Source organism: Corvus cornix, chromosome 2 (genome assembly GCF_000738735.6).
Source record: "Corvus cornix cornix isolate S_Up_H32 chromosome 2, ASM73873v5, whole genome shotgun sequence".
Classification (NCBI taxonomy): Eukaryota; Metazoa; Chordata; class Aves; order Passeriformes; family Corvidae; genus Corvus; species Corvus cornix.
This window is the reverse complement of record NC_046333.1, coordinates 110,121,858-110,138,933: the sequence shown is the minus strand read 5'-3', so window position 1 is coordinate 110,138,933 and position 17,076 is coordinate 110,121,858. Positions and strand designations below refer to the sequence as shown.

Genomic DNA, 17,076 nt, shown 5'->3' with positions numbered 1-17,076 from the left:
AGCAATCTTGTCTATAAAGAGCTATTTCGGTCTTAAGGAAATAACTTCAGGAGCAAATGAGCCTTGGACATCTGTTTTGTTGGGTTTTTTCTCCTGGTACAATTTCCATACTAGAAAAGCTCACACATGGCTGTGCATATGTTGTTTAATCTCTTAAATTGCAATTATGATCAAAAAATGAGGAAGGAAGTCTATGACTAGGAGAGCAAAGCGGGGGGAGGGGGGTTAGGCATATGGGATAGACCAATATTCTTGATTTCTCCTTCAGGGAATAGATGTCATCTGTCATTCCCCCTAGCCTGGAAAAGATTATATCAAAGGGATATGCTTCATCTGTAATGATGAGATCACCTTTTCTGCTCCTCAGGGAGCTGAAGATGGTGAAAGAAGTTTGTTTCCCTCAAGAGCCTGGCAAATAAGTTCTAGCAAACAGCAAAAAACAAGGGTGTGGGGAAAAGATACCCAAGGGAATCCAGCCATGGTCTGTCATAGCTGTATGACACAAGCGGCTGTTCGAACTGTTGGGATATGTGGATTTGCCCTTTCTTTAAAAAATGATAATGTTTGTTCTCATGCCTTCTTTGGCAGTTTCAGGTGGCTCTTTCCTCTCAAGTAAGATGCAGGAATGTGCTGAACAATTTTAAAAGCTTACTTAGCTGAGCTTTGGGTTAAACACCTTGCACTTGACCAGTTGGCTGTTCAAATAAAGTTACTTTCGTTTTTTCCAGTACATAGTATTGTAAGTTCAGTCTCAAGAGATTTGATGTGATTGAAGTATTGTCTTCGTTGGGGGAAAACCAAATTTTTTATTATTATTTTGCAGGTAGCTTCAGGTGAATGCAATGAAGACACTGAAGTTTACAACATTACCCTTAGTACTGGGGATGAGCTCACTTTAATGGGGCAAGCAGAAATCCTTTATGCAAAATCTTCTAAGGAGAAGTCACGGCTCAACACCATCTTCAAAAAAATCGGGAAGCTTAATTCAATTAGTAAGCTAGGCAGAGGCAAAATGCCCTGCCTCATCTGCATGAACCACAGGACCAACGAGAGCATCAGTCTCCCTTTCCAGTGCAAGGGCAAGTTCAGCACTCGCAGCCCACTGGAGGTGCAGATGCAAGAAGGGGAGCACACAATTCGCAATATAGTAGAAAAAACCAGGCTGCCCGTTAATGTGACAGTGCCGAGTCCTACACCAAGAAACCCTTATGACCTGCATTTTATCCGTGAGGGGCACAGGTACAAGTTTGTCAACATTCAGACCAAGACTGTTGTAGTTTGTTGCGTGCTTCGTGGAAACAAAATCATTCCCATGCATTTTCCTTTGCACTTGACTCTTCCAAAATTTATTCTACCTGATAGTGTGGTGAAGGGGGAGCTGTGGCATGAACCCCTCATCCAGCACTGGTTTAACATATGCCAGGAACAGTTTGACATAGACGAGTATTCTCGTGCCGTGCGAGATGTAAAGACTGACTGGAACGACGACTGCAAGAGCCCGAAGAAGAGCCGGTGCACGGGGCACAGCCACGTGCCAAACTCCCTCAGCTACGCGCGGGACGAGCTCACGCAGTCCTTCCACCGGCTCTCCGTCTGCGTCTATGGCAACAACTTGCATGGGAATAGCGAGGTGAACCTCCACGGCTGCAGGGACTTGTGTAACGAGTGGGCCCTGTTCTCTCACGATGCTCTTCAGTACCAGGAGTCGGGGGACAGTAGCAGTGATTATCTTTTCCCTGAAGTTAGCGAAGAATCGATGTTTCTGCCTACGAAATCAGAACTTCCTTATGAAGAGCTCTGGTTGGACCAAGGGTCTGGAAAGGGTGGTGATCAGCCTCTCTCTTGCTCGCTAAGTGAGAAGAACAAGTGTGACAACTACAGAGGATCTTTCCGATCAAAGTGTGGTACCGCGTCTCTTCCTGTGCCTGCAACTATCGGAACAACCACAAAGTCTTCAGATGTTTCCCTACCTCCACCTCCAGTGCCTCCGAAATCAGAAGCAGTAAGTCAGGGTTATTTATGTTTGTTTCTTTCTTTCTTTAGGTGGTGAAGAGTTTGCATGCAGATCTTTTTAGGAAATACTTGGTGGAGGGGGAAGGGCACATACAGGGCAAGAAAGCAGTCAGACTTCACAAGATGTGCAACTTCAGCTAGTTTCCTACTGTGTGTAAGTCATGCCTTAAAAATCACAAGAGTATATTTAATACTACTGATCTAGTAGCTTAATCCTGATACTTTCAGGTGATATTTATTTTGGGTTTCTTGCTCACTCAAACAAGGTCTAAGAATTGCTGAGTCACTTCATTCTCTTGTTTTCCGCATCTTCTCTCCATGTGACCTCCATGTTTTCTCATACTTTCTGTGGCCAAAGTGTGTGGGGCATGACCACACACACAAACTGCCTCAGATGACCTTAGTGTGTGTCTTCAGTTAACAGGCTCTGATAATGAGAACAGCTATAATTTTTACAGATTTGAAGTGTTTGTTAATGAGAGATTGTCTTCTCTACTGTGAGCCTATAGCAGATATTGAAGAATATTGTGGCACTATCCTCAAGGAAACTTTATCGAACTAGACCTTAACTAATCATTCTGTACTGCTTATTGAAAGAAAGTATGTTTAAATAGGAGCTCTGCAGAATTGATAAATGAGCCTTCTAGTCAGTTTTAAACAGAGCATGTTTCCTGGCCTAAGGTTTTTAATGAAAACTCATGGGAGAAATCAGTTCTCCAAACCTGAAATGTCATGGAGACTTCAGAGGAAAAATGCAAATACGTTTTATCAACAGGAGCTTATGTGGACTGGCTGGAGAATCCACCTGTTATGTGCTCCCTTGACATAGTCCTAAACATTATTTAAAAAAAAAAAAAAAAAAAAAAAAAAGAAAGAAAGGAAAAAAGAAGGTTCCCCAGGAAAGACTGTCTAGCAGTCTTTAGCAAAGTGTCAGTGATACATACTTATATTGCATTAATCTTGGTGGATATCATTTATCAAATTTGTTTTGCAGGGTTTTTTCTGGAATTTAAAAAAATATATAATTCCTGTTACAAGTCCTGTGGTGATTTCAAGAGCACGGCTGTACAGTAAATTAAGACTAATTTGAGACCAAACTGTAGCAAACCATGATGATCCCACACCTTTCCTTCTGCCATCTAACAGTCCAGTAGTGTTGGCTGTAGCCTTTCCCTCACAAGTCAGGTCAGAACCTGGTTGAAAGCTAAGTTGTGTTCATTCATGCTGGGTTAGCCTGCAGTGGATTTCCATGGGGATGCCCCTGGCCAGGCTCTGTGCTTCCTGGGGAGGTGCAGCGAGGAGAGGGGAGGAAGACGCCGTGCAGGCACGAAATGCCCAACTGCAGCCCTTGGACTGTGCTGCCAAAACTGCCTGAAAAGCAAATGCAGCAGCTGGAGCAGCCAGGAAAGGCAAGACATTATGTCTTCTTAGCAAAGCGTTTACAAACCCAAGAGCACTTCCTTGCCTCTGAGGTCAGGTATGCTCTGACACTTTGTCCAGACTCTTGGACGAGTGCCCAGCAGCACCATATCGGGATGAGGCTCCCTGGCAGCCTACACTGACATTAACTGGTGTGGGGCTGGTCCCGCCCTCCTCCACCTCCTCCTCCTCCTCCTTTCCCAGACACATCATCCTGGCTTCTCTTTTGTGCTGGCTCTGGCACTCCTGTGCCTGGGCAGGCAGCCAGGTCTGGATCTGGAAAATGATTAGTTTCCTGCTGATTTCTGCAAGCTGAACTGCTTCTGCACAGGGTCAGAGGAGTGCTGGAGTGCCGGGGAGTGGGTGGTGGGGGAGGAAGGCTGCCCCTGCAGCAAGGTGAGGGCAGCCCTTGTGCCATGGGGGTGATGATGCCCGGATCATGCCTGAGATATGAGGGTCTTATGTCATCCCTGAGGTGTGGGAAGTAGGGTGCTGGGAGAGCTGTGGAGCACCTGCACAGCATTGGTGTGGACCCTCATACTTGGGGTATAGTGACTCCCTTTTGGGGCCAGCAGGGTGACATTTGGGGTAGATGTGTATGTTGCCCTTGAGAGTTATTCTGTAAAGTGTGGAATTTTGTCATGTGTGTCTTACATTACTGAGGTAATGTGTGAGTGCTGTCAGCAATGTGGATATTGCTTTCTAGCCAAGTTGGAGAAATAACTTCTGCTAAAGATATTAGCTTGCATTTAAAAGTGAGCAGGGGGTGTAGCCCCATTAAAAATAAAGCTAAAAACCTACATTTCCACAGATTATAAGAATTTAGACTCACTTTTATGGCTTCCTGGAACAGCTTTGGAGTGAGTATCAGTGACCTACTGAATTCATCTGTGGGCTGGGGCTGAGGAGAGGTTTGCATGGTTTTCATGTAGGTATTTATAGAGTAAGTAGATCTCAGGAGCTGCTGAAGAACATGCGGTTTAGTCATCACTCCCTCTAGAATGATATTCCGTAGCATTTCTGTATAAAGGTTGGCTGGCAATTGTATTTTTGCACTAAATTTAAAATGTGCGTCCAGGAGCTGTTTGCAGGACAGGAAAGGACATCTGGGTATTTCAGAAGCTGTTCTGGTTTTCTTCTCTCCAGCAGGATGAAGCATTCTGATATATCACGTGTATTTTCTAAATAACTTTCAGAAAAATCAAAGCAGCGTGAAGGCAGAAGGCAGAGGAGGGGAGAATAACTTCTGAATTAAGGCCTGTAAATTAGTAATTGCTTCATTCCCCAAACACTAATTTGCATAAAATCAGAGGCTGTTTTCCTGATTGATATAAAGCACATCCCTGATGGAGTACACCGGAAGTTCAGGCTCCTGTGGATGAGGAGCATGGAACTGCTCTGTGTTACACTCACAGTCATACTGGTGACAGGGCAGGTTTTATCCAGGCAGCTGCAGAGCTGGTCACTGCAATGGGCACTGTAACACCCAGATTCAGCAGTGACACCCCAGGGCCCAGGCGGTGCTGGCAGGGCTTGGGCTGGCAGCAAGGAAAAGGAGCAGAGGTCTTAAAATCAACATAGCACCTTATGCCATTAGAAACAGGTCACCATTCCTAGGTCACAGGAAGGAGGGTTGGTGCATGAGAGGTCAGTATCAAATAGAAGTTTCAGGTTGTGCAGTGTAAATGTGTTTTATCTGTATCTGACAGCCATGTGACATCCAGTGCTTGCAGGGCAAAGAGTATTTCCAGCTAAGAGCAGCAGCCATCGAGGTCATTGTCCTGTCACACTGTGGCTGTTCCACTCATCTCCCTTATTTATTTCATTGCCATTCTCTTGGACCTAGTGAACGTGGCTTTCCTGAAGCTTCCCCTTGCTGTTGTCCATTTAATCTGCAATATCTCTACTTTTTATTCCTCTGCTGGGTTTTCTGGGGGCTGTGTGTGGCAGCTGTAATTATAGTTTTATGACAGGGACCAAATGGGACTCCAAACAGGTGTTATTTATGGCTTCCTTCTGATCTGCAGTCTAGGTCAGCAAGAGAGTTTGGCATAGTTTGTTATGCCAGCACCTTTGAATGCCTCAGTCTTCCCAGGAAAGAAACACTTTAAGCCTTTGACCATCTGCTGTGCTCCAAGAGCTTCCCTGAATGGTGTCTCTAACCCCATGGATATATATTCAATAGCATTCAGTATTAATTTTGCCTATTCTGACTTGGGGAGGGAAAAAAGGCTTCAGGCATCCGTGGGGCACAACACTAAAATGGCTGAAGAGTTTTATGCCTGAATTCAATAACAAACATGAATAAAATTGATTCATTTTTTTTTCATTTCTTTGAAAGAGCAAATAAGAACCCTTAGAACAAGATTTATTTCAGTGTTTTATGCTGTCGGGCATTTCCTGTAATTTTGACTTGTTTTGAATTAGGGAAAAAATGTAGTACAATGTCCTAGTCCCCAGTTTTCCATTTCACAAAAGTACTAAATATGTTATTGCATTTTGAAAGCACTGAAGTGGATTGCAAAAGGTTCCACATTTATTTTGTTTTTAAGTAAATTAAATCACTTTAATTGCTAATTATGTGTTGCAGAACTGCTAAGATAACTTTTAGTTCTGCAGTGCTGTAAAATTTTAAAATAAACTGCAGCTTTCAAACACAAAAATAATTTCCCTTTTCTGATGCATCTAAGACTGTTTCAGACAAGGAGAACATAGAGGTCTCCTCCTGCCCAGGGGCAGGTGGTGAATTGTTAAAAATCCTGCCTGGCAGCCTAATTCTCAGCAGCCTTCTCATCTCTAGCCCTACTAAATAAAGTTGCTCTCCCAAATATGTCCTGATGAGATTAAGTCCTTAATTCCATCATCTTTTTATATGGGGATGGATCCTGACATTTTGCTCCTACATAGACACACCCAACTGAATTTCAGGTGAGCAGTGCTACAGCTGTGTGTTGTGAGCTGCAAGGTTGTCTGGCTGCATGGAGCAGACCTGTTGGCTTGGTGCACTGTTTGAACAGACTCTTGTGCCCACACCTTTCCACTTCTACATTTTGGACAGCCTTATCCTGCCCTGCCTTGGCAGCTACAGAAGGACTGAAGCTCCAAGTTTGAATCCAGAAGCTGGTAAATATGAGATACATGTACTATTCCTGTGGGAGGGAGGCTGGGAATTGTCCTAGAGCTGGATGACTGACTATCACTGGTGAAGTAAGTCAGGAAACATCAAAGTATATTGAGATCTTTTCATTACATAAGCTTGGTTTATTACATCTAAATAAACAACACTAATGAAGTTTAGGCATGATGAATTGCTCCTTACAGAATGTACAATATCAGGAACAGTCTGTCTGATTTTCTATGTTACTGGAAGGTTCTTTTACTTTTTAAATGAGTGGCTATCAAACTGCTGAAACGTGCCCTAAAAAAGATTGCTAGTAGCTCTGCCAGTGGCAAAGTGTTCTTTTGGACTTCTTTGACAGCTACATACTGTTGCAAATGTATATACCTTTTCATTTCTCTCTTCTCCTCCCTTTTTAATTATTTCCTTTCAAAGAGTAAGGCAGAACCAGATGTGTTTCATCTGGCTGAGGCTGCTGTTGCCCAGATTTTCTTGCTGCTTGCTTACGTGTTCTTCTTTTGTACAGGTAAAAGAGGAATGCAGGCTCCTCAATGCTCCCCCGGTCCCACCACGGAGTTCAAAGCCGTCCTCCACCAGTCCTTCCATCCCTCCTCGCACAGTGAAATCTGCACGACAGCAGACCCGCTCTCCCAGCCCCACTCTGTCCTACTACTCTTCAGGACTGCACAACATGTATGTGTCTGAGCTGTGGGAGCACCGTGCTAGCACTTTCTGAGAAAGTTAAATTTAGCACTGTTCTTTTTAAAGGCGCTTGTTTCTAAGGCACGGTACGGTGTCAGACTTGCTGACTTTTTGTAAAAAGGGCTAGCCTGTCAAGTTATTTTTAAAGATTCAAAAGGAAGAAAAGCTCCATCAGGGACTAGGTTTTACTAGATAGGACATAGCAGTTGATATTAAATACCTGCACACATTGCTAGAGGTAATACCGCTCTTAGGTGACATAGGCTGTCTAATTAAAAAATCATGTATAGTTCTCCATGTTTCTTGAAAGGCTTGAATCTTCAAACCAGACCACCTCAAAGCTAGTTTTTGGGTGGGATTGCAGTGCTGCATGCAGTGCAGCCAGCTCTGATAATCAGGGACACAAAAAGAGTGTGGTAATCCAGAAATGTGTTGTGCTAACTATATGGGAACCTACAGGGTGGATGTGATGGAGGACAGAAGGACCAGCAGACACCACTGAGTGTGAAGTGAGGTGTAGCAGAAGGGGGCCAGACATCAAACACACTTCAGCACGACCCACAAACTGGAAAATCCACCCAGGCTGGTTGAAAGTTGACAGTAAATTCTGAATTATGTGGCTGCACAGCTTTTCTTAGTGATACAGTGTCCTTCCTTTGGGTTCAGAAAGTATATGCACCTTCTGAAGCCTCACCTCCTTTTTACCTTGGATGTCTTCCTGCCATTATTTTTGGTACCCCTTCAGTGACACAGTGTGTGGATATTACAAATTAATCTGAAACATCACTGAATTCATTTCAGCCTGGATGCAGTTGGGATAATAACTTGTGCTGGAATTGCCTTACTAAGCCATACTGCACATTTGCGGCTTAGTGTTGTGGATCTGGCAATGATCACTCTAGATCAAGGCTGCTTGCTTATTTTATGAAAGCCTGTTGGGTAGTTCTGTCAAGGTCTACTCCACAGGAGGTTGAACACAAGACCTCCCAGCTTTTGGGGCCCACCAAATGCTGCCTTCTCTCTTTGTAGCTAAGAATACATCTGCCTTCCAAAAAACTATGAAAAAGCTAGGAAAACAGAAGTGAAGTTTCTCAGGAATGCAAAAGGTTGTAGTGAGGTGGGGGTCAGTCTTTTCTCCCAACTAACAAGCAATAGAGTGAGAAGACATGGCCCCAAGTTGCACCAGGGGAGGTTTAGATTGGATATTAGGAAAATTTCTTCATGGAAAGGGCTGTCAAGCACTGGAACAGCCTGCCCAGGGAAGTGTTGAAGTCACTATGCCTGAAAGCGTTCCAAAAAAATGTATGTGTGTCACCTGGGGACATTGTTTAGTGTGGACTTGGCAGTGCTGTGTAATGGTTGGATTGATGATCTTAGAGGTTTTTTCCAACCTAAACAATTCTGTGATTCAATGATTTGCCTTGAACTTCACAGTATTTGCATGAAATTCATCTCCACCTGGGTCCAGACCAGACATCTCCATTTTGGTGGAGTTGACCTACCAACACCTCTGTGTTGCAAAGGAAGCTACTAGAAAATTGGCGTTGTGTGGAGTAGCCAGATTGCTGGTGAAGTTGCTTTGCCATTTATATCAACGGTCTTGTTTTCTGGATCACGAAAGGTTGCAGGCAATATTTTAAACAGAAACAAAGTCAGTATGATTTGTCCTTATCTGCCTCTAAAAATGCCTGATGCCTGACTTAAGCTGTGTTTGAGGCTTGTCTTGCATCCTTTGGCACCAAGTCCCAGGGAGTTAATTTTAGTGGAGGATGAATAAGGAAGTACTTTGAAAATGTTAAAATGTTATTTTATCAGTTTTCAGAAATTCCATTAATTTTTGAAATCAATAAATGTTCCAGTTCTAGTATGGAATTAGAGAACAGAAACAGGATCAATCAATTTAATTGCTCTGTATGGTTGGTTGTTTACAACACCTCGCTGACTGTTTCCTCAGCTTGATGGCTTGGTTTGTGAAAAATGATTTGCACTGTGTGCAATACACTAGTTGGCCTTTCAGCAGCCAGAAGTGACCAGCTGATGGTGTATCCCTGCTGAGTGGGGAAAACTCCATCTCTCCTACTGTAAATATCCAGCTGCTTTACCTGTCAGACTTGTATTAGTGACGTAAAGAGACGAAAAGTTCGGAAGGCACGGAATGGAGACTGAGGGATGGTTAGAAAGAGGGAAACTGCATCTGTTGGGATGGATATTTTCCAGTGATGCAGATTAGAGCTGGTTTTATGCATCTGCACTGTGTATTTGATCTGGGCAAGTCCAGGCTGGCTTCCTCTCTGATCCACTGTAAGTACGCGGGGAAGTAATTTTGTGTCAATCCACTGAAAACTATGCTGGTTTTTGATAACTGCTCCATTCTCAAGCAGTTTCCACTGAGCTGTCATGGGGTGACTGTTGAGTTTCTTTTTTGAGTAGTTAGTTCTCAGGAGAGATAGGTGACTAATTAAAACAATTTTTTTCAACTGGTGGTTTCTGTCTGTTCTGTTGAGTAAGGATTTATAAGTCTGCTAAGTGTTTTTCCAGTGTTCTGGTTTAGTTGGCCAAAATTCCAAAGATCAGCACAATCTTTCACATTTTCTTTTAGAAAGTGGCATAGAATCAGCAAACATTTGCTTTTGATAACAGCTTGCGTGCTTTTGTTGTCATCTCCGTCTCTTGGGAACGCCTGGATATAAACCATCAGTTCCCTGGGACAGGCTGAGCTTAGTTCACCACCTGGAAGTGGATCAGGGTAACTTTCTTTAGGTGCCTTTGAACAGCAAGTGTTTGACATCAAAGCATTTTAAAGATCCAGACACATCAACAAGTTACTGTGGGTAAGCTTAAAGCCTGATACTTCAGCACGTCCAGCTAGGTCTGCTTACCCTTCCTGCTAAAACTAATCCTTTGGCAGTGAGCATTAACTCACTCTGTGTCTCTGTACTCTGCCCTGGTGCACATGGCCTAGTGCAGGGTGACCTGCCCCTCATATGAGCTTTTGCATACCATGACACATCTGTGCTATATATATAGAAAAGTACTGGACTAGAACATCTTTCTAGTATATGTGAGGCTGTTTCTCATCCATGGTGGTATCCCTCAGGAATTCAACAGTGAAAAACTGAGTATTTGTGTGATGACACAGAACTGAATTGAGACATCTACTGTTTTTATGAGCTTGAAAAAACAAGACATGAGGCTTTTGGGTATATCAGCATCTTGTCAGGCTTATAGAAGGGGTGAAGGAACTGTCAGTGCATTAATTCAAACATGTTAATTCAAATGTGAAAAGTTCTGCTGGAGGAAAGAAGATTCTTTCCTTGTGACGGTCACCCTCTGACTCTGTCAGATGATTTATGAGTTTATTGAAATGCCAATTTTTTTCTTACTAACAACATCTTTTCTGCTTTGTTCCTTAAGTAATGTCACAGAGAGCGACAACACCAACCCAACTGAGAGCCCACCCGTTTCCTGCTACCCATGTAACATGATGAAATCTGAATCCAAAGAGCCTGAGACCACAATGCCTTTGGGAAGCCCCTCAGCTGAAGCTCTGCCTTCGAGGTTATCTTGGCCAAACCATTTTTCAGGAACTGCTGAAGGCCTGAACAGGAGTGATTTCCTGCTTGATCCAAGCAGGAGCTACAGTTACCCCAGACAGAAGACTCCAGGTACGCCAAAGAGAAACTGTCCAGCACCTTTGACTTTTGACTTCGATGGGTGTGAGCTCCCAACGGGGTGCTCCCCGCTGACTCCAGCAGAGTTCACAAACACCATCTCCAGCTGTCCAAAGTCAGCAAGTTACTCTCTAGACTGCACTGATGAGAAAACTCTGGGAGTCAGCAACACAAAGCAGAGCCATTCGTGTCCTGCCTTACCTCCTCGGGCACCCAAGTCAAGTGAAGATAAGATGGTTACAGACATGTGTCCCTTGCCACTGAAAATAGATGGTGCCGAGGAGGAATCAAAAACTGGCTCTCCAGACATCTTGGAAGACCAGTATCTTGCTAAAAAGGGCATGCAGGATACATTCTCTGTGTCTTACCCCTTCTCGTCTCCCCTCCACCTCCAGTTAGCACCGAGGTCTTGTGGGGATGGCTCTCCCTGGCAGCCACCCACAGACCTTTCTGGACTCTCGATAGAGGAAGTGTCTAAATCGCTGAGGTTTATTGGTCTGTCAGAAGATGTCATATCGTTTTTTGTCACGGAGAAGATTGATGGCAATTTACTGGTTCAGCTTACAGAAGAAATCCTATCAGAAGACTTCAAGCTAAGCAAATTGCAGGTTAAGAAAATATTACAGTTCATTAATGGCTGGCGGCCCAAGATGTGATGCTGGCTAGCTTTTAGTGAAACTGTATGAGGTGTGCTCGATACATTTGAGCTAATACATCGCTTCCTGTTTTTTGCACTAAAAATCCTTCTTGTAAATAGTAGTAGAAAAATTCTTACTATGCAGATAAACATTTTTCAGTGGTGAATGGACTTTTTTTCTATGTCAATAATAAAGGTAGAGAACCTGCAGAGGTGTGCCTTTGTGCATCCCTGAATATTCAACAGCTGCTAAAAACCGGACACTAAGGGAACTTTGACTCCATAGTCTGTTAAGACTTAGTCGTATTTATTACTGAACAATTTGATGCTGAAAGACACACACCAATCCAGTTTACAGTTTTGTGTTAACTGCAAAAAAAGGTATTTCTTATGGGATTATTTCTGTTCACATAATATTTGGCAACGTGCTGTGACTTGCAGATATTCAAAAGCATTGGTTTTGACACTACATCTGAAAATGTTAAGAATTGCTGTGAAGTGCCACTAGCACACTATTCTTGCAGCATTATTTTTATTCACAGTATCTTCCTGACTATCTGTAACATGGATGCATTTTCCATGTTACTTTGAGCAAAAAGAGTTAAATGTTTTTAAACCAAGAGTCATGCTTAGCTCGTTGCCCAGAGGGGAGGGAGAAGGGGGATTTTCTACTGAGCCACTCTGCCCTGGCCAATTAAAAGTTTATGACCTGTAGATTTCAAAAGTTGCTTTTGTAGTCGGATGACTGGAGTAAATAGCATGACTTCTGGTCGTGCAGCTTTCTCATGGGAAAAGCAGTTCAGTGCACAGACTCCTTTCTCAGCAGATCCTGCCTGCTGCAGCAGCCTGCTAGCACAGCCCTTGCAGGAGCTGTGCTGTGGTGGAAGGTAACAGCTCCTTGTGTTTCCTCTGCTGCTGTTCTGATCGTCTGAAAACACGCTCGGTCTGCTCTCCTATTCCTGCGGTCGGATCTGTGTGGGAAGGTGATCGTGCTCCTGTGTCATGCCTTTGAAATAAAGCATCGGCAAGGTGGGAGGGATCGGAAACAGAGCACGGCATGCTGCTGAGAATGGGCTGAGTGAGGTTTTGGACCATGCCACAGGAAATGTTTGTGATCTTTTCAGTTCACCTGTCTTGTTTGCAGTGGGCTAGAAGGATGTGGGTGTCAAAGTGGGAGGGGCTGAGCATCAAAGGACGTGCTAATTCAGTTGCCCAGCTGCAAAATCTGCACTAGATGTCACATGTAAGTAGCAGTTAAAAGGGAGCACAGAGATGGTACGTGGGTATTAGTCTGCCCGTGGAGACCTCTCAAATTTAACTGCTTAAAAGGCTAGGAATAGGATTAACTTTTGATAGTCCTTTGTGGTTTTCTTGTAGTTGACAGAGCTCTCTGAAATGTGTCTAAAAAACCCCTGGATCCCCCTGCCTTTATATACTGGATTCAAGGATTTGTGGAGGTCCTCAGGAAACACTCTATGTTATCCCTTCCTCCTCAGCAAGTGTGCGTGCCCAGGATCCTCAGGTGGTCAGAGCTAGGAATGCTAGAGCAATTTCACCTTCACTTGCTGCTGAGCAGAGCCCTGGCTAGGGGAACACCATCACCTGCCTTGTTTACCTTTCTGATGTATAAAAAAATATCTCCATTGTAGGGCACATAGTTGGGAGCATCAAGAGAAAATACAGAGCAGGGACAAAACTGCTAGGTTTGCCTGTTTTCTCAGCCATATTGACTCATTAAAAATAATTTATTAGCAAATAGAGCTTTTTGTTGTTGGGGCAAATTTCATGTCATGTCGCCATGACGAAGCCAAGGTGCATTATTTGTCTTGCAGAATGCAAACCACCAGTTCCCAACCAGAAGGCAAATCCCAGTTCTTGTGGGTACTGTAAAGGCAACAAATACCCCAATAGAAAAACCCCCACGACTTCATAATCCTCTTTTTCATAATGTATTGGCTTTAAGCAACACATGAATAGCTTTCTCCAAATGCTTTTTAATTAGCATCCTAAAATATTTTAGCTGCAAATAGGATGAGATCAAATTCAGATACTGTTCAGACGTGTGTGCTTGTTGGTAGACAGATGCAAGTTGAAACCAATTGCCTTTTAAACCTCACTGTGTCAAATGAGTGTTCAAATTTGAAAGGGCCAAATATTTAATGTCAGGTACTTGTCATTGTTTTGCTCAGCTTGTTAATTCTAGGTAAAAACCCCTAAAATATCTAAAAAAAAAAAAAAAAAGAAAATATTGCAGTCTTGGTAATATTAACATTAAATATTGCTAACACCCCCCAGTATATTAACATCCCTGACAAAGTAGTTTTCTTTGACTGTGGATTCACACCTCTTCTGTTACCTCTGCTTACCTGCTTGAAGTGGTTATTCTTGCAAAGAGACTGGTGGAATTTGCATTCATGACCGTGCTGCATCAACATCTCACATGCATAAACCAAAATACAACTGGCCCACAGAAAGGCCCAGCAATGTGCATTGTTTGCAGAAGCTGAGCCTGTGCACCAAAGTACAGCTAAAACCTCTACCTGCAAACTTGCTATTGGTGGCCTTCCAGTTGTCTCGTTCTAGCTTGGCACTGCTTACTTTTTTTGTGCATAATGTATTAGCATTTAACTTTTTCCTTTGCCCTTAGCCACTCGTTGCCTTCATTTTCCAAGCCATTTTTTGGGATTTAGGTGTTCCTAAAATTTGTGTTCCTTGAATTTTATGACTCCAGTGTTGATCTACCTGCTGTGGTGCCCAAGCTGGACTGAAGTTATCTGCTCTGCTGAAATCAGTAGAGTGATGAGCAAACTGAGCAGGTGGAGTGTTGTGGCTCAGCCTTTGGATCCTAGGTTATGGAAAGGGGTATCTTTCAATAGGTAGCCAGGCACAGCGTGGAGGTCAGCAGTGGGGAAAACCAATCTGGTTTTGGGCAGTAGTGGAGTCCAGCCATGTAGATGGGAGTTGTGTTCGTTGTCTTTGGGGCCTGAGAGCTGTAACCATTGAGCATTGTGCCAGAGTGGGCCAAAAATCACTTAAATTTTTGAGGCAGTCTGCTAAAACAGGCCAGTCCTAACCTTGGATTTCTTCCCTCAGATTAAATAAATGTAAGGCCTCTGGTGCTTACCTGGTTATTGGTGTCCGAGCTCTGTGTTACCTTTGGGGTTTTTGTTTGTCTGGGGGTTTTGGTAGCAAAAAATATGGCATGTCATCCTGTATGGAGCTGTCTCTCTGTCCTGCACCAGGAAACACATCCTTTCTATGCAACAGTTGCATGTTGGCACAAGGACTGATGCTGCCTTCAGCAGTGAAAGCCGGATTCTGGCATGGAGGCTTTTCTGGAGGTGGACATTGAATTGGGCAGGGGAGGCATGGAGAGGAAACTTGAGGGGAAATGCTAGTTTCTTTCAAATGCTCATTGTGCCTAGGATTGAGATTCTTTGTCTTGCTGCCTGCCTGGCTAACCAAAGCTGTGTTGACAGCAACTCAAAGTGCATACTTGCGTTCTTATTCTTGCCATATTGTAAAAACTGCCTACGGCTAGAAACTTAGACAGAAAACATTTGGTCCATCCAAAATTAGAAGGGAAATGCATTTTAAAGTATTCTTTTCAGCTAGAAGCAAGGGTTTGAAGTTACTGTGTATTACTGTGTATTTTCTAATACAACAGGTTTACTCGCCACTTAAATGAACTTCGTTCCACAACAGCTTCAAGAGAAACAGCATAAACAGCGAAGCTGCCTGAAAAGGCACCGTGTTTCAAACCTGTCTATAAATAATTGTTTTCCCTTATGTTTTCATGTTAAATCAACTTCTTGATTGTCCTCCCACAAAACAAATTGTGCTGGCACCAGCTTCTTGTGTGCTTCCCAGTGGGTTGCCTGCCTGCGGGCCCAGCAGGAGGTTACACCATGGTACTTAAAAGCCAAACACCAGCCCTGTGAGAGGACTACAGCTTAGCCCAGCTGTCCTGGCTCCTCTTACTGATGCTCTGAAATTGCAGCGTTCCTGTATGCAAGCCAGAAGGTACAGATTAAATCCTAATAAGCAAGAGGGATCGTCCTTTTTATTTATAGGGATGGCAGGGCAGTGTGGAAATGCAGGCCCCTTGTTGAGACCTAGCAATAAATGACTCTTCATTTTGTTATGTCTTAAATTCCTAATAATCCAGGAGTTGTTCCAACTTCACAATTTTTGTGTGTAATAACCAAATTTTCAGTGTGAAAATCTGCAGAGTGATTCTCTTGACTTGGACAATCTTCTGAATGGTATTAAAAATATGTTAGTTCTTAGCGCTTTAGATTCACTTTGGGTATGTCAAAAAAGTAACACTTGGGAAAAAAAGAAAAAAATAAAAAGCCCCAAAACTTTGGCTTAGTGCATTTCCGTTATAAAATGAAGCATGGGTTTTGTGGAATTCTGTGCTGTTTTGGGCTTTTGTGTAAAAGGCTGAAGGCAGATTATTATTTAAACCAGGTGCAAATAAATATCCCTGTAATGTATATGAACAACTTTAAACCGTGTATTGTAAGTATATAAACTGTATATTAAAGACACTATTTTCATGATACTTCAAATGCATACAGAATTTGTTGTACTAAATCAGTCGGGTTGCATGTATTATATAAAAGGGTTGGTTTTCATTTAGTAATTTCACTGACTTACCCTCTTGCTCATCTCTATAATTTGGAAATAAGCACTTCTCAAATAGTGAATTTCACAGAGTAAGATTGGGATAATTGAGAGGAGTAATCAGGCTTTTGCATTTAACCTCTCAAGACATGTTACTTTTCCCTGTCTTGTAATTTCACTCGTTCCCCTTCAGCAAGAGTATCGAGCTGTGTTTCCCCAAAGAACTTGTTGCCAGACAGCAGACGTTCACCTAAAACATTATTTTCCCAATCCCTATTACCTTTGTTTTGGAGGAAAGTATTCAATTATAACTTGGATATGCTTTTAAGTGCAAGACCATGGGCAAATATTCCTGCTTTGCAGAAAGTCTCTGAGGCATTTATTGGATGGGGAGGAAATGAGAGACAAACCAATGTTGTGCTGTAGGTTGCAGGTTGCCTGTTCTCACTTCCTTCGATATTGGCAGTGGAGAGAAATGTCAACTCTACAGCCATCCACGTGTTATGCAGATAAGTTGCTACTGTGCCAGATTCCCTTGGGCTGAAGCTTCATTCACTGATACCAGGCCAAGAGAAAGTTTACTACAGCACAACAGTAGTTGTGGAAGGGTTTATGGAGGGAGTCATTAATACGTGTTTATGAGACATAAAGCAGGGCAGGATCTGACACAGTGGTTGCCGTTGGATTTGAGACAGATGGGGTTTACTTGCCTCCAACCCTCACCTCCGGGAGAGGAAAGAAGCGTGTCTGGAGGCAGGATGTGCATCACAGGGGGGCGGGGGGGGGGGGGGGGGGGGGGATTGGGGGAGGGGCAGGGAGAAGCAGAATTGCTTTCACAAGTGAAGAAAACTCTCGTTCACCATGAGCAGGTCTGTCTAGGGCTTATC

General features: G+C 43.3%; 1 protein-coding gene across 3 annotated transcripts in view; it reads left to right on the top strand.

Annotated features, from left to right (window-relative positions):
• GAREM1 (GRB2 associated regulator of MAPK1 subtype 1) overlaps nucleotides 1-16,134 on the top strand; it is a 102,295-nt gene extending 86,161 nt beyond the window's left edge. For all 3 annotated transcript variants that reach the window (XM_039548894.1, XM_020584082.2, XM_020584081.2), the window contains 3 exons: nucleotides 824-2,002; nucleotides 7,077-7,243; nucleotides 10,667-16,134. In XM_039548894.1, the coding sequence (XP_039404828.1) occupies nucleotides 824-2,002; nucleotides 7,077-7,243; nucleotides 10,667-11,579 (2,259 nt within the window). In that variant the 3' untranslated portion in view covers nucleotides 11,580-16,134. The remainder of the gene's footprint in view (nucleotides 1-823; nucleotides 2,003-7,076; nucleotides 7,244-10,666) is intronic.
• The last annotated feature ends 942 nt before the right edge of the window (nucleotides 16,135-17,076 follow it).